Source organism: Pristiophorus japonicus, chromosome 1 (assembly GCF_044704955.1).
Source record: "Pristiophorus japonicus isolate sPriJap1 chromosome 1, sPriJap1.hap1, whole genome shotgun sequence".
In the NCBI taxonomy this organism is placed as follows: domain Eukaryota; kingdom Metazoa; phylum Chordata; class Chondrichthyes; family Pristiophoridae; genus Pristiophorus; species Pristiophorus japonicus.
Genome location: NC_091977.1, coordinates 540,173,666 through 540,196,308, shown reverse-complemented (window position 1 = coordinate 540,196,308; position 22,643 = coordinate 540,173,666). Strand labels below are relative to the sequence as shown.

The following is a 22,643-nucleotide window of genomic DNA, read 5'->3' as shown; positions in this document are numbered from 1 at the left end:
GACAGTTTCTTAAGTGATAAGGGAATAATGGGGAGCGGGCAGGGAAGTGGAGCTGAGTCCATGATCGGATCAGCCATGATTGTATTAAATGGCGGAGCAGGCTCGAGGGGCCGGATGGCCTATTCCTGCTCCTATTTCTTATGCTCTTATGTTCTGTGGACCCGGGAAGGCATCGGAAAAGCCGTTTTCAACGCACAATGTGCATGCACTGAGAACCGGCTTTTCCGATCCGTCAAGCTGGAGCTCGACAGATCCACCGTATCTCTGGAGCGAGGACATTTGCACAAGCAAGATTGCGGGATTTACCCATATCTTGCCCAGCAAATGGCCTCAAAACTCTTGCACCTGATAAAAGCAGGAGCATAGCCTACTGTTACAGGTGTAAGAGTTTTAAAACATATCAAACATGATTAAAATAACATCTAAAAAAATCATTTATGTCAGGTCATGTTGTTGTAAACCCTAACCCTAACTTTTTAAAAGATCGGCAAATTATTTTTCTTTTTTAAAAAAAAACATTTCTAACCACTTTAATTTCTATTAGTGTATTGTGTGAGATGTTTTTTAAATGTTTTATGTAGTGTTTGTGCATTTTGGGTTTTTCTCATTCATAGTAATAGGAGATTTGTAACTTATGAATCTCTTGTTACTATGAATGAGAAAATACTTACCTGTGATTGGGTGTCCAGGCCCACATGACTCCTGCGGACGTCCTGACTTGCACGCGCTGCGAGGCGCAGTCACGAGAGGCCTCAGGACCGGGATCTCAAGCGGGCCTCACAGCTTAAGGTAAGTGCGCATTTTATTTCTATTCTACAGTGCTTTGTCCATGGGACGACCTCGAGGAATTTCTGGGCCAGGCCATTCGGCCCAACCAGTCCATGCCGGCATTTATGCTCCACTCGAGCCTCCTCCCGTCTTTCCTCATCTAACTCTATCAGCATAACCCTCTATTCCCCGCTCCTTCATATGTTTATCCAGCTTCCCCTTAAATGCATCGATACTATTCGCCTCAACCCCTCCCTGTGGCAGCGAGTTCCACATTCTCACCGCTCTCTGGGTAAAGAAGTTTCTCCTGAATTCCCCATTGGATTTCTGGATGACTATCTTATATTGATGGCCCCCTAGTTATGCTCTTCCCCACAAGTGGAAACATTCTCTCTCTATCCACTCTATCAAAACCTTTCATCATTTTATAGACCTCTATCAGGTCAAGAGAAAAGAGACCCAGCCAGTTCATCCTTTCCTGATAGGTAAAACCCTCACGTTGCTGGTATCATCCTTGTAAATCTTCTCCGCGCCCTCTCAATTGCCTCTATATCCTTTTCATAATATGGTGACCAGAACTGTACGCAGTACTTCAAGTGTGGTCTAACCAAGGTTTGATACAGGTTTAGCATAACTTCCCATTCTTTTCCATTCTTTCTCTCTCGAAATATACATCCTCCCAGCATTTACCCTGTCAACCCCGCCAAGAGTGACTGCAATCATAGGCAGTCCCTCTAAATCGCGGAAGACTTGCTTCCACTCTAAAAGTGAGTTCTCAGGTGACTGAACAGTCCAATATGGGAATTACAGTCTCTGTCACAGGTGGTACAGACAGTGGTTGAGGGTAAGGGAGGGTGGGACTGGTTTGCCGCACGCTCCTTCCGCTGCCTGCGCTTGTTTTCTGCATGCTCTCGGCGACGAGACTCGAGGTGCTCAGCGCCCTCCCGGATGCATTTCCTCCACTTAGGGCGGTCTTTGGCCGGGGACTCCCAGGTGTCGGTGGGAAGTTGCACTTTATCAGGGAGGCTTTGAAGGTGTCCTTGTAACGTTTCCTCTGCCCACCTGTGGTTCGCTTGCCGTGAAGGAGTTCAGAGTCGAGCGCTTGCTTTGGGAGTCTTGTGTGGGGCATGCGGACAATGTGGCCCTGCCCAGCGGAGCTGGTCGAGTGTGGTCAGTGCTTCGACAGCACAATGCACGTAACAGAAACACAGTTTTACATGTGACTCATTGCGTGACTCTTTTATCAACTTCCAGATGAACAACTACCGCCAGTGACCCATGGGGAGCCAATCACAGATCGGAGGAGTACATTTCAGGCACATCTTGCTCCTGTAGTGATGCCAAAACAGGTTAGTGCCGCTGGAAATTGGCGAGAGGTATTTTCAAAAAGGGGGGAGGGAAGTTTTAGGTATTCAGAAAATCTTATTTTACTTAACTACTTGATTAGCAAGAAAAATTGGCAGATGGAGTATAATATTGGAACGTGTGAGGTGATGCACATTGGCAGAAACAAGCAAGTTATTATTTAAAGAGGAAAATTGCAACGTGCTGCAGTACAGAGGGACCTGGAGGTCCTGGTGCATGAAACACAAAAGTATAGTATGCAGGTACAGCAAGTGATCAGGAAGGCCAATGGAATCTTGGCATTTAATGCAAGGGGGATGGAGTATAAAAGCAGGGAAGTTCTGCTACAACTGTACAGGGTATTGGTGAGGCCACACCTGGAATACATAAGAACATAACATAAGAATTAGGAACAGGAGTAGGCCATCTAGCCCCTCGAGCCTGCTCCGCCATTCAACAAGATCATGGCTCCCCGTAACCCTTAATTCCCTTATTGGTTAAAAATCTATCTATCTGTGACTTGGATACATTCAATGAGCTAGCCTCAACTGCTTCCTTGGGCAGAGAATTCCACAGATTCACAACCCTCTGGGAGAAGAAATTCCTTCTCAACTCGGTTTTAAATTGGCTCCCCTGTATTTTGAGGCTGTGCCCCCTAGTTCTCGTCTCCCCTACCAGTGGAAACAACCTCTCTGCCTCTATCTTGTCTATCCCTTTCATTATTTTAAATGTTTCTATAAGATCACCCCTCATCCTTCTGAACTCCAACGAGTAAAGACCCAGTCTACTCAATCTATCATCATAAGGTAACCCCCTCATCTCCGGAATCAGCCTAGTGAATCGTCTCTGTACCCCCTCCAAAGCTAGTGTATCCTTCCTGAAGAAAGGTGACCAAAACTGCACGCAGTACTCCAGGTGCAGCCTCACCAATACCCTATACAGTTGCAGCAGGACCTCCCTGCTTTTGTACTCCATCCCTCTTGCAATGAAGGCCAACATTCCATTCGCCTTCCTGATTACCTGCTGCACCTGCAAACTAACTTTTTGGGATTCATGCACAAGGACCCCCAGGTCCCTCTGCACCGCAGCATGTTGTAATTTCTCCCCATTCAAATAATATTCCCTCTTTTACTGTTTTTTTTCCCCTAGGTGGATGACCTCACACTTTCCGACATTGTATTCCATCTGCCAAACCTTAGCCCATTCGCTTAACCTATCTAAATCTCTTTGCAGCCTCTCCGTGTCCTCTACACAACCTGCTTTCCCACTAATCTTAGTGTCATCTGCAAATTTTGTTACACTACACTCTGTCCCCTCTTCCAGGTCATCTATGTATATTGTAAACAGTTGTGGTCCCAGCACCGATCCCTGTGGCACACCACTAACCACCGATTTTCAACCTGAAAAGGACCCATTTATCCCGACTCTCTGCTTTCTGTTAGCCAGCCAATTCTCTATCCATGCTAATATATTTCCACTGACTCCGCGTACCTTTATCTTCTGCAGTAACCTTTTGTGGGGCACCTTATCGAATGCCTTTTGAAAATCTAAATACACCACATCCATCGGTACACCTCTATCCACCATGCTCGTTATATCCTCAAAGAATTCCAGTAAATTAGTTAAACATGATTTCCCCTTCATGAATCCATGCTGCATCTGCTTGATTGCACTATTCCTATCTAGATGTCCCGCTATTTCTTCCTTAATAGTTTCAAGCATTTTCTCCACTACAGATGTTAAACTAACCGGCCTACAGTTACCTGCCTTTTGTCTGCCCCCTTTTTTAAACAGAGGCGTTACATTAGCTATTTTCCAATCCGCTGGTATCTCCCCAGAGTCCAGAGAATTTTGGTAGATTATAACGAATGCATCTGCTATAACTTCCGCCATCTCTTTTAATACCCTGGGATGCATTTCATCAGGACCAGGGGACTTGTCTACCTTGAGTCCCATTAGCCTGTCCAGCAGTACCCCCCTAGTGATAGTGATTGTCTCAAGGTCCTCCCATCCCACATTCCCGTGACCAGCAATTTCTGGCATGGTTTTTGTGTCTTCCACTGTGAAGACTGAAGCAAAATAATTGTTTAAGGTCTCAGCAATTTCCACATTTCCATTATTAAATCCCCCTTCTCATCTTCTAAGGGACCAACACTTACTTTAGTCACTCTTTAGTCACTCTTTTCCGTTTTATATATCTGTAAAAGCTTTTACTATCCGTTTTTATGTTTTGTGCAAGTTTACCTTCGTAATCTATCTTTCCTTTCTTTATTGCTTTGCTGTCGTTTAAAATTTTCCCAATCTTCTATTTTCCCACTAACCTTGGCCACCTTATACGCCTTGGTTTTTAATTTGATACTCTCCTTTATTTCCTTGGTTATCCATGGCTGGTTATCCCTTCTTTCACCGCCCTTTTTTTTCACTGGAATATATTTTTGTTGAGCACTATGAAAGAGCTCCTTAAAATCCTCCACTGTTCCTCAATTGTGCCACCGTTTAGTCTGTGTTCCCAGTCTACTTTAGCCAACTCTGCCCTCATCCCACTGTAGCCCCTTTTGTTTAAGCATAGTACGCTCGTTTCTGAGACAACTTCCTCACCCTCAATCTGTATTACAAATTCAACCATACTGTGATCACTCATTCTGAGAGGATCTTTTACTAGAAGATCGTTTATTTTTCCTGTCTCATTACACAGGACCAGATCTAAGATAGCTTGCTCCCTGTAGGTTCTGTTACATACTGTTCTAAGAAACAATCCCGTATGCATTCTATGAATTCCTCCTCCAGGCTACCCCGTGCGATTTGAGTTGACCAATCGATATGTCGATTAAAATCCCCCATGATTACTGCCGTTCCTTTTTCACATGCCTCCATTATTCCCTTGATTATTGCCCGCCCCACCGTGAAGTTATTATTTGGGGGCCTATAAACTACGCCCACCAGTGACTTTTTCCCCTTACTATCTCTAATCTCCACCCACAATGATTCAACATTTTGTTCATTAGAGCCAATATCGTCTCTCACAACTGCCCTGATATCATCCTTTATTAACAGAGCTACCCCACCTCCTTTCCCTTCTTGTCTATCTTTCCGAATCGTCAGATACCCCTGTTTGTTTAATTCCCAGTCTTGGCCACCCTGCAACCACGTTTCTGTAATGGCCACCAAATCATACCCATTTGTAATGATTTGTGCCGTCAACTCATTTACTTTATTTCGAATGCTGCGTGTGTTTGGGTAGAATGTTTTAATACTAGTTTTTAAACGATGATTTTTAGTTTAGACCCCTCCTGCAGCCCCTTTACATTCAGTGGCCCTTTTTGTTTTTTGCCTTGGGTTTCTCTGCCCTCCACTTTTACTCATCTCCTTTCTGTCTTTTGCTTTTGTCTCCTTTTTGGTTCCCTCTGTCTCCCTGCATTGGTTCCCATCCCCCTGCCATATTAATTTAAATCTTCCCCAACAGCACTAGCAAAAACTCGCCTTGGATATTGCTTACAGTTTTGGTTTCCATATTTGCAAAAGGATATACTTGCTTTAGAGGCAGTTCAGAAAAGGTTCACAAGGTTGATTCCAGACATGAGGGGGTTGACTTATGAGGAAAGGTTGAGTAGGTTGGGCCTCGACTCATCGGAATGCAGAAGAATGAGAGGTGATCGTATCGAAACGTGTAAGATTATGAGGGGGCTTGACAAGGTGGATGCAGAGAGGATGTTCCACTGATAGGAGAGACGAGAACTAGGGGGCATAATCTTAGAATAAGGGGCCGCCCATTTAAAACAAAGATGAGGAGGAATTTCTTCTGAGGGTTGTAAATCTGTTGAATTCGCTGCCTCAGAGAGCTGTGGAAGCCGGGACATTGAATAAATTTAAGACAGAGATAGACGGTTTCTTAACCGATAAGGAGTTATGGGGAGCGGGCAGGGAAGTGGATCCGAGTCCATGATCGGATCAGACATGATCGTATTAAATGGTGGAGCAGGCTCGAGGGGCCGTATGGCCTTCTCCTCCTATTTCTTATGTTTTAAGTTCTAATTGGATATTTACTTGAAAAGGAAAAATTTGCAGGGTCGGTAACCAGGGGGACACAAATTTAAGGTAAGTAGCAAAAGAACCAGAGGGGGAGATGAGAATGTTTTTACGCAGCGAGTTGTTGTGATCGGGAACGCGCTGCCTGAGAGGGCAGCGGGAGCAGATTCAATAGTAACTTTCAAACAGGAATTAGATAAATACTTCGAACAGGAAAAATTAGCAGGGCTGTGGGGAAAGAGCAGGGGGAGTGGGACTAATTGGATCGCTGTTTCAAAGAGCCAGCACGATGGGCCGAATGGCGACCTCCTACAATGGTAGGGCCCCTCGTGGTATTGTTGATGGAGAGTTGGGAAGGTACGTTGTATAAGGCAATTGAACGTGTTGTGGCATTGCGACATCATCATCATAGGCAGTCTCTTGGAATCGAGGAAGACTTGCTTCCCTCTAAACATGAGTTCCCAGGTGACTGAACAGTCCAATACGGGAATTACAGTCTCTGTCACAGGTGGGACAGACAGTGGTTGGAGGAAAGGGTGGGTGGGGAGTCTGGTTTGCCGCACGCTCCTTCCGCTGCCTGCGCTTGCTTTCTGCACGCTCTCGGCGACGAGACTCGAGGTGCTCAGCGCCCTCCCGGATGCACTTCCTCCACTTAGGGCGGTCTTTGGCCAGAGACTCCCAGGTGTCGGTGGGGATGTTGTACTTTATCAGGGAGGCTTTGCGACAGTAGGGTTTGTGGTGAGAGATTAACGTTTATAAGGATCAAAGAGGTTTTGGAGGATTTTAAGTGGGGTGGAAAATTGAGTTGTGGTGAGATGTTGGAAACGAAAGTATTGCAGTTTAAGCGATGCTTGGGATGAAGTAGTGAAGAGAGAGGGAGGGGCAGTGAGCAGTTGAGGTGGTGAATGAAGCAATGGTACAACTGAACCAGAGTTGGATGCTCACGAGATCTAATCATCAATTTGAGGAAATCAGTCACAATCAGCTGAATGAAAGGGTTCTTTCTGTGGCTTCTGACCCCTTATCCTCTCCATCACTAAGACCGCCTCTGTAATCTCGCCCTTCTCTGCCCCAGCTTCAGCCCTCCAATGCGGAATCCTGAGTCCGTGCCCTTTGTCACCCCCAGAATTGGCTGTTCCAACGCTCCCCTGGCCAACCACCCATCATCCATTCTCTGAACTTCAGCTCATCCGGAGCACCGAGTCCCGCTCAACCATCGCTCCTGTCCTGGCCTGCAATGCCCACGCATAAGAGTTAGGAGCAGGAGTGGGCCATTCGGCCCCTTGAACCTTCTCCGCCTCCCAACAAGATCATGGCTGATCTTCTACCTCAACTCCACCTTCCCGCGCTATCCCCATATCCTCAATTCCCTTAGTCCCCCAAAAATTATCGACCTCTGTTTTGATGTATTGGTGAGGCCACACCTGGAGTACTGCGTGCAGTTTTGGTTTCCATATTTACGAAAGGATATACTTGCTTTGGAGGCAGTTCAGAGAAGGTTCACTAGATTGATTCTGGAGATGAGGGGGTTGACTTATGAGGAAAGGTTGAGGAGGTTGGGCCTCTACTCATTGGAATTCAGAAGAATGAGAGGTGATCCTATCGAAACGTATAAGATTATGAGGGGGCTTGACAAGGTGGATGCAGAGAGGATGTTTCCACTGATGGGGGAGACTAGAACTAGGGGGCATGATCTTAGAATAAGGGGCCGCCCATTTAAAACTGAGATGAGGAGGAATTTCTTCTGAGGGTTGTAAATCTGTGGAATTTGCTGCCTGAGAGAGCTGTGGAAGCCATGACATTGAATATATTTAAGGTGGAGATAGACAGATTTTTGAGCGATAAGGGAGCCAAGTGTTATAGGGAGCGGGCAGGGAAGTGGACCTGAGTCCATGATCGGATCAGCCATGATGGTATTAAATGGCGGAGCAGGCTCGAGGGGCCGTATGGCCGACTCCTGCTCCTATTTCTTATGTTCTCATGTATGCACTCAACGACTGAGTGTCAACAGCTCTCTGGATGGGCATTCCACATCCCCTCAACTGTCCCAAGAATGTGTTTTTTGCTGATTTCACTTTGAACTGACATCATAAAGAAAGAATTGTGCATTTACAGAGGGCTACACTTTCCCCAGAGCCCCTCAACGCCCGATAGCCTGCCCAGAAAAACCGCTAACGTTTTGCAAGTAACGCTGGTGAGAATTTCCACAATTAAGCTAAAAAATAATTGCCCGGCGAGAAAATGGATCTTGCACTAATACTCTCGGCGGTTAAAGACGAAACTAAGTGAAACGGGCGGGTCTTAAAATTTTAGTTAAAATTTAGTCCAGGGCTGCGGTTGGACCTAGGGAGGAGAAAATTTTTTTTTAATTTTCACAAAAAAAATATATAAAGTTAAAAAAACATTCCCAAGTTAGTTTTACAGTTAATTGCCATTTTACAATTAAAACAAAATGAATAAATGAACCTTTAACTTGCCTTCCTTTGTAGAGTACTCACCTACCATTGTACATTAATGATTTAGACGAGGGGATTAAATGTAGTATCTCCAAATTTGCAGATGACACTAAGTTGGGTCGCAGTGTGAGCTACGAGGAGGATGCTATGAGGCTGCAGAGTGACTTGGATAGGTTAGGTGAGTGGGCAAATGCATGGCAGATGAAGTATAATGTGGATAAATGTGAGGTTATCCACTTTGGTGGTAAAAACAGAGAGACAGACTATTATCTGAATGGTGACAGATTAGGAAAAGGGGAGGTGCAACGAGACCTGGGTGTCATGGTACATCAGTCATTGAAGGTTGGCATGCAGGTACAGCAGGCGGTTAAGAAAGCAAATGGCATGTTGGCCTTCATAGCGAGGGGATTTGAGTACTGGGGCAGGGAGGTGTTGCCACAGTTGTACAGGGCCTTGGTGAGGCCACACCTGGAGTATTGTGTACAGTTTTGGTCTCCTAACCTGAGGAAGGACATTCTTGCTATTGAGGGAGTGCAGCGAAGGTTCACCAGACTGATTCCCGGGATGGCGGGACTGACATATCAAGAAAGACTGGATCAACGGGGCTTGTATTCACTGGAGTTCAGAAGAATGAGAGGGAATCTCATAGGAACGTTTAAAATTGTGATGGGTTTAGACAGGTTAGATGCAGGAAGAATGTTCCCAATGTTGGGGAAGTCCAGAATCAGGGGTCACAGTCTAAGGATAAGGGGTAAGCCATTTAGGACTGAGATGAGGAGAAACTTCTTCACCCAGAGAGTGGTGAACCTGTGGAATTCTCTACCACAGAAAGTTGTTGAGGCCAATTCACTAAATATATTCAAAAAGGAGTTAGATGAAGTCCTTACTACTAGGGGAATCAAGGGGTATGGTGAGAAAGCAGGAATGGGGTACTGAAGTTGCATGTTCAGCCATGAACTCATTGAATGGCAGTGCAGTCTAGAAGGGCCGAATGGCCTACACCTGCACCTATTTTCTGTGTTTCTGTGTTTCTACTGCCCTGTTTAAGCAGCTTTCACAGGGCGGTTCCCTCGGCGATCTGGACGGGCTTCCGTTCAGGCCAAACTCGTGCCCTGGCGATTTTCATCGACAGTTTAGTCCCGGCGGGCGTTTCGAGATTTGGGCGATACCATTCAAAAAGTAATTAGGGAGATACTTTCGCCGGGCGGTTTCTCTCCCAAAAACAGCTGTATCGCCGAGAAACTCCCCTGAAATGAAGGTGAAAGTTCAACCCATAGTGTCTTACCGTGTTCTCGGAATATGACTGGGTGCTTCATAGAATCGGACAGCACGGAAGAAGGAGGCCCTTCGGCCCATCGTTCCCGTGCCGGCTCAGCGATCCAATCAGTCTCGCTCCCCCCACAGCCCTGCTCATTTTTCCCCCTCGGGTATTTATCCGATTCCCTTTTGAAAGTTACTATCGAATCTGCTCCCACCGCCCTTTCAATTCATAACATAGAAACATAAAAACATAGAAATTTACAGCGTAGAAGGAGGCCATTTTGGCCCATCGTGTCCGCGCCGGCCGACAAAGAGCCGCACGGCCCTCGGTCAGCAGCCCTGAAGGCTACATATAAACCAATGAACAATGATGGAAAGGCAAAGAGCACCCGGCCCAACCAGTCCGCCCCACACAACTGCGACACCCCTTACACTGAAACATTCTACACTCCACCCCAACCGGAGCCGTGTGATCTCCTGGGAGAGGCAAAAACCAGATAAAAACCCAGGCCAATTGGGAAAAGAAATCTGGGAAAATTCCTCTCCGACCCATCCAGGTGATCGAAACTAGTCCAGGAGATCACCCTGGCTGTATTCGATTCCCTGCAGTACTTACCATCGTATATGCGCCGGCCAACAAAAGGTTATCCAGTCTAATCCCAATTACCAGCTCTAGGTCCGTAGCCCTGCAGGTTCCGGCACTTTAAGTGCCCATCCATGCACCTTTTGACAACTCGCTGCATTTAATAAAACAAATTCCGCTCATCCAGTTACTTCATTTTTACGTCTAGTCACCGTTTTGTTGGCAAACCCCACAGCCTATTTGTTTTCACAGCAAGATCCCACGAACAGCGAATGAGGGGAAATGACCAGTTTTAACAACACGCATACTTTGGGTTGGCGCCAGTCGAACGAATGATGTCTCCGCAAGACCCTGCAAATCCCCTGGGAGGACAGATGCACCACCGTTAGCGTCCTCGATCAGGCCAACATCCCCAGCATTGCAGCACTGAGCACACTCGACCAGCTCCGTTGGGCAGGCCACATTGTCCACATGCCCCAACACTAGACTCCCAAAGCAAGCGCTCTACTCTGAACTCCTACATGACAAGTGAGCCAAAGGTGGCCAGAAGAAACGTTACAAGGACTCCCTCAAAGCCTCCCTGATAAAGTGCAACATCCCCACCGACACCTGGGAGTCCCTGGCCAAAGACCGCCCTAAGTGGAGGAAGTGTATCCGGGAGGGTGCTGAGCACCTCGAGTCTCGTCGCCGAGAGCGTGCAGAAACCAAGCGCAGGCAGCGGAAGTAGCGTGCGGCAAACCAGTCCCACCCACCCTTCCTTCAACCACTGTCTGTCCCACCTGTGACAGAGACTGTAATTCCCGTATTGGACTGTTCAGTCACCTGAGAACTCACTTTTAGAGTGGAAGCAAGTCTTCCTCGATTCCGAGGGACTGCCTGTGATGATGAAGATTGGCCAGCATGCCAGGAAAGCTCTTAAACCGACCTGGTTAAACGTCCCCTTAAACTCCAGCTGCGTGCCTGCCACGAGAGAAGGCTCTAGGGGCAGCAGCAAATTCGAAGGCTGACTTTATAGCTTTGGCTGCGCTGAGCAATTGCTGCCGCCGTCTCACGGGGCTAAACCCCACGGGGTTAAAATCAGAATCTCGCAAGCGGTTACCAAGGACATGCAAGGCAGGCAGCTTTCCTCGGGCATCTCCTCCGCAAATCGGAAACCTTCTGGGAAATCTAAAGCACAGTGCCGTTTTGACACTGGAGATTTATTGAGATTTTCATCCTGGGAGTCGGGGGAGGGTTTCTTACTGTTGCTTAAAGTTCATCGTTCCATTGTGCTCTTATGTGTGGTAGCCGACTTCTGCTCCGATTTCTTATGTTCTTGTTAGGACGCTTTTGGGGATGTAGGGGTTTGAACACAGAGGTTAAGGTACTGCTTTATGGAAATGCTTTATGCGGAGCTCCTTCATGGTAAACGAGTCAAAGGTGGGCAGAGGAAACGTTACCGGGACACCCTCAAAGCCTCCCTGATAAAATGCGACATCCCCACCGACACCTGGGAGTCCCTGGCCAAAGACCGCCCTAAGTGGAGGAAGAGCATTTGGGAGTTCCAGGTGCGTGGAGAGGCTCGGGAGGTGTGTCGCTGAGGCCTATAAAAAGGCCCAACGCGTCGGAGGAGGCATGGCTTGTGCAGCTGCAGCAGGGAGAGAAGGCAAAAAAAGTAGTAGAAAGAAATCAAAAGTTGACGTCACAGCCAAGGGGGTAAGTGATTGGCTGGTGATTGGTAAGTAGTTTTTCTTTTTCTTTTTCTTTTTCTCTCTTTAGCAGTAAGTAACCGTTTAACATTGTTGCCCAATTAGGTTAATCTAAGGGTTAAGTCATGGTAGGAGAGCTCGGACACGTGTTATGCTCCTCCTGTACTATGTGGGAAGTCAGGGACGCTTCCGGTGTCTCTGACGACTACGTGTGCGGGAAGTGTATCCGCCTGCAGCTCCTGACGGACCGCGTTGTGGCACTGGAACTGCGGGTGGATTCACTCTGGAGCATCCACGATGCTGAGAATGACGTGAATAGCCCGTTTAGTGAGTTGGTCACACCGCAGGTAAAGGCTACACAGCCAGATAGGGAATGGAAGACCAACAGGAAGAGTAGTGCAGGGGTCCCCTGCGGTCATCCCCCTGCAAAACAGATACACTGCTTTGATTACTGTTGAGGGGGATGACTCATCAGGGGAGGGCAGCAGCAGCCAAGTTCATGGCACCGTGGCTGGCTTTGCTGCACAGGAGGGCAGGAAAAAGAGTGGGAGAGCGATAGTGATAGGGGATTCAATTGTAAGGGGAATAGATAGGCGTTTCTGCGGCCGCAACCGAGACTCCAGGATGGTATGTTGCCTCCCTGGTGCAAGGGTCAAGGATATCTCGGAGCGGGTACAGGGCATTTTAAAAAGGGAGGGTGAACAACCAGTTGTCGTGCTGCATATAGGTACCAACGATATAGGTAAAAAATGGGATGAGGTCCTACGAGATGAATTTAGGGAGCTAGGAGCTAAATTAAAAAGTAGGATCTCAAAAGTAGTAATCTCAGGATTGCTACCAGTGCCACGTGCTAGTCAGAGTAGGAATCTCAGAATAGCTCCGATGAATACGTGGCTTGAGGAGTGGTGCAGAAGGGAGGGATTCAAATTCCTGGGACATTGGAACCGATTCTGGGGGAGGTGGGACCAGTACAAACTGGACGGTTTGCACCTGGACAGGAACCAATGTCCGAGGGGGAGTGTTTGCTAGTGCTGTTGGGGAGGAGTTAAACTAATATGGCAGGGGGATGGGAACCTATGCAGGGAGACAGAGGGAAGTAAAAGGGAGACAGGCAATAGATAGAAAGGAGAATAGTAAAAGTGGAGGGCAGAGAATCCTAGGCAAAAATAAAGGGCCACATTACAGCAAAATTCTAAAGGGGCAAAGTGTGTTAAAAAGACAAGCCTGAAGGCTCTGTGCCTCAATGCGGGGAGTATTCGGAATAAGGTGGACGAATTAACTGCGCAGATAGCAGTTAATGGATATGATGTAATTGGCATCACGGAGACATGGCTCCAGGGTGACCAAGGCTGGGAACTCAACATCCAGGGGTATTCAATATTTAGAAAGGATCGACAGAAAGGAAAAGGAGGTGAGGTGGCGTTGCTGGTTGAAGAGTAAATTAATACAATAGTAAGGAAGGACATTAGCCTGGATGATGTGGAATCTGTATGGGTAGAGCTGTGGAATACCAAAGGGCAGAAAACGCTAGTGGGAGTTGTGTACAGACCACCAAACAGTAGTAGTGAGGTTGGGGACAGCATCAAACAAGAAATAAGGAATGTGTGCAATAAAGGTACAGCAGTTATCATGGGCGACTTTAATTTACATATTGATTGGGCTAACCAAACTGGTAGCAATGCGGTGGAGGAGATTTCCTGGAGTGTATTAGGGATGATTTTCTTGACCAACATGTCGAGGAACCAACTAGAGAGCTAGCCATCCTAGACTGGGTGATGTGTAATGATAAGGGGCTAATTAGCAATCTTGTTGTGCTAGGTCCTTGGGGAAGGGTGACCATAATATGGTAGAATTCTTTATTAAGAAACTAGGGTGCTGAACTTAATAAAAGCTAACTTCGACAGCATGAGGCATGAATTGGCTAGAATAGACTGCCGACTGATACTTAAAAGGTTGACGGTAGATAGGCAATGGGAAACATTTATAGATCACATGGATGAACTTCAACAATTGTGCATCCCTGTCTGGAGTAAAAATAAAACTGGGAAGGTGGCTCAACCGTGGCTAACAAGGGAAATTAAGGATAGTATTAGATCCAAGGAAGAGGCATATAAATTGGCCAGAAAAAGCAGCATACCAGAGAACTGGGAGAAATTTAGAATTCAGCAGAGGAGGACAAAGGGTTGAATTAGGAGGGGGAAAATAGAGTACAAGAGGAAGCTTGCCGGGAATATAAAAATGGACAGCAAAAGCTTCTTTAGATATGTGAAGAGAAAAAGAGTAGTGAAGACAAACTTGGGTCCCTTGCAGTCGGACTTGGGTGAATTTATAATGGGGAACAAAGAAATGGCAGGCCAATTGAACAAATACTTTGGTTCTGTCTTCACGAAGGAAGACACAAATAACCTTCCGGATGTACTAGGGGACCGAGGGTCGAGTGAGAAGGAGGAATTGAAGGATATCCTAATTAGGTGGGAAATTGTGTTGGGGAAATTGATGGGATTGAAGGCCGATAAATCCCCGGGGCCTGATTGTCTGCATCCCAGAGTACTTAAGGAAATGGCCCTCGAAATAGTGGATGCATTGGTGATCATTTTCCAACAGTTTATCGACTCTGGATCAGTTCCTATGGACTGGAGGGTAGCTAATGTAACACCACTTTTTAAAAAAAAGGAGGAGGGAGAGAGAAAACGGGTGATTATAGACCGGTTAGCCTGACATCAGTAGTGGGGAAAATGTTGGAATCAATTATTAAAGATGAAATAGCAGCGTATTTGGAAAGCAGTGACAGGATCGGTCCAAGTCAGCATGGATTTATGAAAGGGAAATCATGCATGACAAATCGTCTGGAATTTTTTGAGGATGTAACTAGTAGATTGGACAAGGGAGAACCAGTGGATGTGGTGTATTTGGACTTCCAAAAAGCCTTTGACTAGGTCCACAAGAGATTGGTGTGCAAAATCAAAGCACATGGTATTGGGGGTAATGTACTGGCGTGGGTCGAGAATTGGTTGGCAGACAGGAAGCAGAGAGTTAGGATAAACGGATCCTTTTTGGAATGGGAGGTAGTGACTAGTGGAGTGCCGCAGGGCTCAGTGCTGGGACCCCAGCTCTTTACAATATACATCAATGATTTGGATGAAGGAATTGAGTGTAATATCTCCAAGTTTGCAGATGACACTAAGCTGGGTGGCGGTGTGAGCTGCGAGGAGGACGCTAAGAGGCTGCAGGATGACTTGGACAGGTTAGGTGAGTGGGCAAATGCATGGCAGATGCTGTATAATGTGGATAAATGTGAGGTTATCCACTTTGGTGGCAAAAACACGAAGGCAGAATATTACCTGAATGGCGGCAGATTAGGAAAAGAGGAGGTGCAACGAGACCTGGGTGTCATGGTTCATCAGTCATTGAAAGTCAGCATGCAGGTACAGCAGGCGGTGAAGAAGGCAAATGGCATGTTGGCCTTCATGGCGAGGGCATTTGAGTATAGGAGCAGGGAGGTCTTACTGCAATTGTACAGGGTCTTGGTGAGACCTCACCTGGAATAATGTGTTTTTAGTTTTGGTCTCCTAATCTGAGGAAGGATGTTCTTGCTATTGAGGGAGTGCAGCAAAGGTTCACCAGACTGATTCCAGGGATGGCAGGCCTGACATATGAGGACAGACTGGACCAACTGGGCCTTTATACACTGGAGTTTAGAAGGATGAGAGGGGATCTCATAGAAACATAAAATTCTGACGGGATTGGACAGGTTAGATGCGGTAAGAATGTTCCCGATGTTGGGGAAGTCCAGAACCAGGGGACACAGTTTTAGGATAAGGGGTAGGCCATTTAGGACTGAGATGAGGAGTTAACCTGTGAAATTCCCTGCAGCAGAGAGTTGTTGATGCCAGTTCATTGGATATATTCAAGAGGGAGTTGGATGTGGCCCTCACGGCTAAAGGGATCAAAGGGCATGGAGAGAAAGCAGGAAAGGGGTACTGAGGTGAATGATCAGCCATGATCTTATTGAATGGTGGTGCAGGCTCGAAGGGCCGAATGGCCTACTCCTGCACCTATTTTCTATGTTTCTATGGGAGGATGCTGAGCTCTTCGAGTCTCAAAGCAAAGGGCGTGAAGAGGTCAAGCGCAGGCAGCGGAAGGAGCGCGCGGCAAACCAGCCCCACCCACCCCTTCCCTCGACGACTATCTGTCCCACCTGGAACAGGGCCTGTGGCTCTCGTATTGGCCGGTTCAGCCACCAAAGGACTCGCTTTGGGAGTGGAAGCAAGTCTTCCTCGATTCCGAGGGACTGCCGATGATGATGATGATGAGATACTGTTTATAGAATCTTAGAATCTTACAACATAGCGGTAGGCCATTCTGCCCATCGTTCCTGTGCCGGCTCTGTGAAAGAGCGATCCAATTAGTCCCACTCCCCCCTGCTCTTTCCCTATACCTCTGCAAATTTCTCCTTTTCAAGTGTTCACTTCCCGTTTGAAAGTTACTATTGAATCTGCTTCCACCACCCTTTCAGGCAGCGTGTTCCCGATCACAACAACTCGCTGAGTTTATTTAAAAAAAAACTCCCCCTCTGGTTGTTTTGCCGATGATCTTTAAATCTGTGTCCCCCTGGTTACCGACCCTCCTGCCCCTGGGAACAGTGTCTCCCGATTTACTCTATCTAAACCTGTCATGATTTTGAACACCTCAATCAAATCCCCCCCCTTAGCCTTCTCTGCTCCAAGGAGAACAACCCCAGCTTCTCCAGTCTCCCCACGCAACTGAAGTCCCTCATCCCTAGAACCATTCTGGTCAATCTCCTCCGCACCCTCTGCCAGGCCTTCACATCCTTCCTAAAGTGTGGCGCCCAGAATTGGACACAATACTCCAGCTGGGGCCTTACCAGTGATGTATAAAGCTTTAGCGTAGTTTCCTTGCATTTCTACTAATTTACACACATACATAACAACAACAACTTATAGTTATATAGTACTGGTGCGATTATCAAACAAAATTTGTCAAGTAAGGAGATATTAGGGCAGGTGACCAAAAGCTTCATCAAAGGGGTAGGTTTTAAAAAACGTCATGAAGGAGGAGAGAGAGAGGGGGCAGCGGGAGGAGAATTTTAAAATTGAGGTGTTGCTTAACCGGGAGCCAATGTAGGTCAGTGGGCACAAGAAGGTGATGGGTGAGCGGGACTTGGTGCGAGTTCGGACACAAGCAGCTGGGTTTTGGATCACCTCTGGTTTACGTCGGGTAGAATGTGGGAGGCCAGCCAGGGGTGCATTGGAATAGTGAAGTCTAGAGGTAACAAAGGCATGGGTGAGGGCTTCAGCAGCGGATGAGCTGAGGCAAGGGTGGAGGTGGGAATAAGCGGTCTTAGTTATGCTGTGGCTATGTGGTAGAAAGCTCATTTCAGGGTCAGATATGACACCAAGGTTGTGAACAGTCTGGTTCGGCCTCAGACAGGAGTTGGGGAGAGGGATGGAGTCAGTGGCTGGGGAACAGAGTTTGTGGCGGGGACCGGAAACAATGGCTTCTGTCTTCCCAATATTCAATTGGAGAAAATTTCTGATAATCCAGTACTGGATGTCGGACAAGCAGTCTGACAATTTAGGGACCGAGGATGGGTGGAGAGAAGTGGTGGTGAGGTAGAAGTGGAGGTGCATCAGTGTTTTCGGATGATGTCGCTAAGGGGCAGCATATAGATGAGAAATAGGAGGGGCCAAGGATAGATCCTGAGGGGGGGGGGGGGGGGTGGGGGCACCAGAGGTAACGATGCAGGAGAACATTAGAATATAAGAAATAGAAGCAGGAGTACGCCATTCGGCCCCTTGAGCCTGCTCCGCCATTCAATAATTATATAGCGCCTTTCACAAACATTGGGCCTCTCAAAGCGCTTTACAGCCAATGAAGTACTTTTTGGAGTGTAGTCACTGTTGTAATGTGGGAAAAGCGGCAGCTAATTTGCGCACAGCAAGCTCCCACAAACAGCAATGTGATAATGACCAGATCATTTGTTTTTAGTGATGCTGATTGAGGGATAAATATTGGCCCCGGACATCGGGGATAACTCCCCTGCTCTTCGCAATTGTGTCATGGGATCTTTTGTGACCACCTGAGAGAGCAGACGGGGCCTCGGTTTAACGTCTCATCCAAAAGATGGCCCCTCCGACAGTGCGGCGCTCCCTCGGCGCTGCCCCTCCGACAGTGCGGCGCTCCCTCGGCGCTGCCCCTCCGACAGTGCGGCGCTCCCTCGGCGCTGCCCCTCCGACAGTGCGGCGCTCCCTCGGCGCTGCCCCTCCGACAGTGCGGCGCTCCCTCGGCGCTGCCCCTCCGACAGTGCGGCGCTCCCTCGGCGCTGCCCCTCCGACAGTGCGGCGCTCCCTCGGCGCTGCCCCTCCGACAGTGCGGCGCTCCCTCGGCGCTGCCCCTCCGACAGTGCGGCGCTCCCTCGGCACTGCCCCTCCGACAGTGCGGCGCTCCCTCAGTACTGCCCCTCCGACAGTGCGGCGCTCCCTCAGTACTGCCCCTCCGACAGTGCGGCGCTCCCTCAGTACTGCCCCTCCGACAGTGCGGCACTCCCTCGGTGCTGCCCCTCCGACAGTGCGGCACTCCCTCAGTACTGCCCCTCCGACAGTGCGGCGCTCCCTCGGTGCTGCCCCTCCGACAGTGCGGCGCTCCCTCGGTGCTGCCCCTCCGACAGTGCGGCGCTCCCTCGGTGCTGCCCCTCCGACAGTGCGGCACTCCCTCGGTGCTGCCCCTCCGACAGTGCGGCACTCCCTCAGTACTGCCCCTCCGACAGTGCGGCGCTCCCTCGGTGCTGCCCCTCCGACAGTGCGGCGCTCCCTCGGCGCTGCCCCTCCGACAGTGCGGCGCTCCCTCGGCGCTGCACTGGGAGTGTCAGCCTAGATTTATGTGCTCCAGTCCCTAGAGTGAGACTTGAACCCACGACCTTCTGTCTCAGCAGCGAGAGTGCTGCCCACTGAGTCACTGCTGACGTTATGAACGCGCTGCCTGAAAGGGCGGTGGATGCAGATTCTGTTACGTATTTAACCCCTTCTAACCTGTGTAACACCTGACTACCAGAGAGCCTACCTGTTGGAGTCCCAAGGGATCCCAGCATCCCTTGGGAGCACGGTATATAAGCAGGCCACCCACGAGGTACCTGCACTCTGGAGTCTTATTAAAGGAGCTAAGCTCGTCACACTTGCTCATTATACACAGTACTCAGTTTCATCCTTTTATTATGAGTGTACCAGATTCGATAGTAACTTTCAAAAGAGGAATTGGATAAATAATTGAAGGACAAAAATTTTCAGGTCTGTGGGGAAAGAGCAGGGAGTGCTGGGGGTGGACGAGGGCGTGGAGATAGTGGGACTAATTGGATCCATCATCACAGGCAGTCCCTCGGAATCAAGGAAGACTTGCTTCCACTCTAAAAGTGAGTTCTCAGGTGACTGAACAGTCCAATACGGGAATTACAGTCTCTGTCACAGGTGGGACAGACAGTGGTTGAGGGAAAGGGTGGGTGGGGAGTCTGGTTTGCCGCACGCTCCTTCCGCTGCCTGCGCTTGGTTTCTGCATGCTCTCGGCGACGAGACTCGAGGTGCTCAGCGCCCTCCCGGATGCACTTCCTCCACTTAGGGCGGACTGGTCTTTGGCCAGGGACTCCCAGGTGTCGGTGGGGATGTTGCACTTTATCAAGGAGGCTTTGAGGGTGTCCCTGTAACGTTTCCTCTGGCCACGCGGAGCTAATTGGATAGCTAGCTAGCTGGGTGGGTGGATGGGGTATGGAGCATGGGACTAATTGGATAGCTCGGTGGGGTAAGAGTGGCACTAATAGTCAGCACAGACACGATGGGCCGAGTAGCCTCCTGCTGTGCCCTGTCATTCTGTGATCCGTAAAATGCTCCTTTTGGAAACTTTGGCCATTTGTTATTTCCACAAACGTTTGAAATTATACAAATTTCATTTCCATTAAAGTTAGATTTGTAAAAATGCAAAAAACCAATTTATTTTGAGAATTTGCGTAGAATAAATGTTTTGCTAATGAGTTTGGTAATGAGTTAAGAGATGATGAAAACGTGTTTATTATTGCAAAGAAGGCCTTCTAAACAAAGAGAATTTAATTGATATTTTATGAGCTCTTTAAGAACTTTTTGATTTGAAAAGACATTCTAATTTCTCCTCGCTTAGTGCAACCCATACGACATTAATTTGACATTTGCATCCTTGCTTTTTGCATTAATTCATAATGATGGTAAGAGATCAAATTAGGCCTTCGGAATCAAAGGAGGTTTGCCATGATTAAAGCTGCTTTCGGTGCTTCATGAATACTTTTATGTCCATTTAGAATTGGAACCTTTTGTATAATTTATGAAGTTGTAAAAAAGTCAGAAAATGGAGGGTGAAAAGCAGCCAATTAGAGACCTAATGAAAAGTGCGCTTATCTCTGAGACTTAAAGAGCTGACTGCACATAATACATCATTAAATATTCCGGGTAATTTATTTCCATTAAAGGTAGATTTGTAAAAATGCAAAAACAAATTTATTTTGAGAATTTGCGCATTTATAGATTGACTTGGCAAATAAGAACATTAGAATTAGGAGTACGCCCTTCGATCCTGCTCCGCCAATCAATGAGATCGTCGACCTCAACGCTTTCCCACCTGATCCCATATCCCTCGATTCCCTTAATATCCAAAAATCTAGCGATCTCAACCTTGAATTTACTCAACGACTGAGCATTCACAGTTCTCCTGGGTAGAGAATTCCAGAGATTCACCACCCTCTGAGTGAAGAAATTCCTCCTCATCTCAGTCCTAAATGGCCGACCCCTTATCCTGAGACTATGCCCCCCCTAGTCGGAGGCAGTCGAGAGGCGGGAGCAGTCGGCGAGAGGCCTATAAAGGCCCAGCGGGAGTTGGCGGCAGTCGAGAGGCAGAGCAGCAGCGTGGGTGAGGCCTATAAAGGCCCAGCTTGTGCAGCTGCAGCAGGGAGAGAAGGCAGAAAAGACGTAAAAAGAAATCGAAAGGTGACGTCACAGCCAAGGGGGTAAGTGATTGGCTGGTGATTGGTGAGTAGTTTTTCTTTTTCTTTATCAGTAAGTAACCTTTTAACATTGTTGTTGCCCAATTAAGTTAATCCAAGGGTTAAGTCATAGCAGGAGAGCTCTGACACGTGTTATGCTCCTCCTGTACTATGTGGGAACTCGGGGACGCTTCCGGTGTCCCTGACGACTACGTGTGCGGGAAGTGTATCCGCCTGCAGCTCCTGACGGACCGCATTGCGGCACTGGAGCTGCGGGTGGATTCACTTTGGAGCATCCACGATGCTGAGAATGACGTGAATAGCACATTTAGTGAGTTGGTCTTACCGCAGGTAAAGGGTGCACTGCCAGATAGGGAATGGAAGACCAACAGGAAGAGCAGTGCAAGGAAGGTAGTGCAGGGATCCCCTGCGGTCATGCCCCTGCAAAACAGATACACCGTTTTGAGTACTGTTGAGGGGGATGACTCATCAGGCGAAGGCAGCAGCAGCCAAGTTCATGGCACCGTGGCTGGCTCTGCTGCACAGGAGGGCAGGAAAAAGAGTGGGCGAGCGATAGTGATAGGGGATTCAATTGTAAGGGGAATAGATAGATGTTTCTGTGGCCGCAACCGAGACTCCAGGATGGTATGTTGCCTCCCTGGTGTAAGGGTCAAGAATGTCTCGGAGCGAGTGTAGGACATTCTAAAAAGGGAGAGTGAACAGCCAGTTGACGTGGTAAATATAGGTACCAACGATATCGGTAAAAAACGGGATGAGGTCCTACGAGACGAATTTAGGGAGCTAGGAGTTAAATTAAAAAGTAGGACCTCAAAAGTAGTGATCTCAGGATTACTACCAGTGTCACATGCTAGTCAGAGTAGGAATCGCAGGATAGCTCAGATGAATACGTGGCTTGAGCAGTGGTGCAGCAGGGAGGGATTCAAATTCTTGGGACATTGAAACCGGTTCTGGGGGAGGTGGGACCAGTACAAACCGGACGGTCTGCACCTAGGCAGGACAGGAACCAATGTCCTAGGGGGAGTGTTTGCTAGTGCTGTTGGGGAGGAGTTAAACTAATATGGCAGGTGGATGGAACCTATCCAGGGAGACAGAGGGAAGCAAAATGGGGGCAGAAGCAAAAGATAGAAAGAAGAAAAGTAAAAGTGGAGGGCAGAGAAACCCAAGCCAAAAAACAAAAAGGGCCATTTTACAGCAAAATTCTAAAGGGGAAAAGTGTGTTTAAAAAGACAAGCCTGAAGGTTCTGTGCCTCAATGTGAGGAGTATTCGGAATAAGGTGGACGAATTAACTGCGCAGATGCAGTTAACGGATACGATGTGATTGGCATCACGGAGACATGGCTCCAGGGTGACCAAGGCTGGGAACTCAACACCCAGGGGTATTCAACATTTAGGAAGGATAGACAGAAAGGAAAAGGAGGTGGGGTGGCATTGCTGGTGAAACAGGTAATTAATGCAATAGTAAGGAAGGACATTAGCTTGG

General features: G+C 47.9%; 1 protein-coding gene across 3 annotated transcripts in view; it reads left to right on the top strand.

Moving 5' to 3' along the window:
- impact (impact RWD domain protein) overlaps positions 1–22,643 on the top strand; it is a 100,618-nt gene that overhangs the window by 30,475 nt on the left and 47,500 nt on the right. For all 3 annotated transcript variants that reach the window (XM_070896756.1, XM_070896748.1, XM_070896761.1), the window contains one exon: positions 2,023–2,117. In XM_070896756.1, the coding sequence (XP_070752857.1) occupies positions 2,023–2,117 (95 nt within the window). The remainder of the gene's footprint in view (positions 1–2,022; positions 2,118–22,643) is intronic.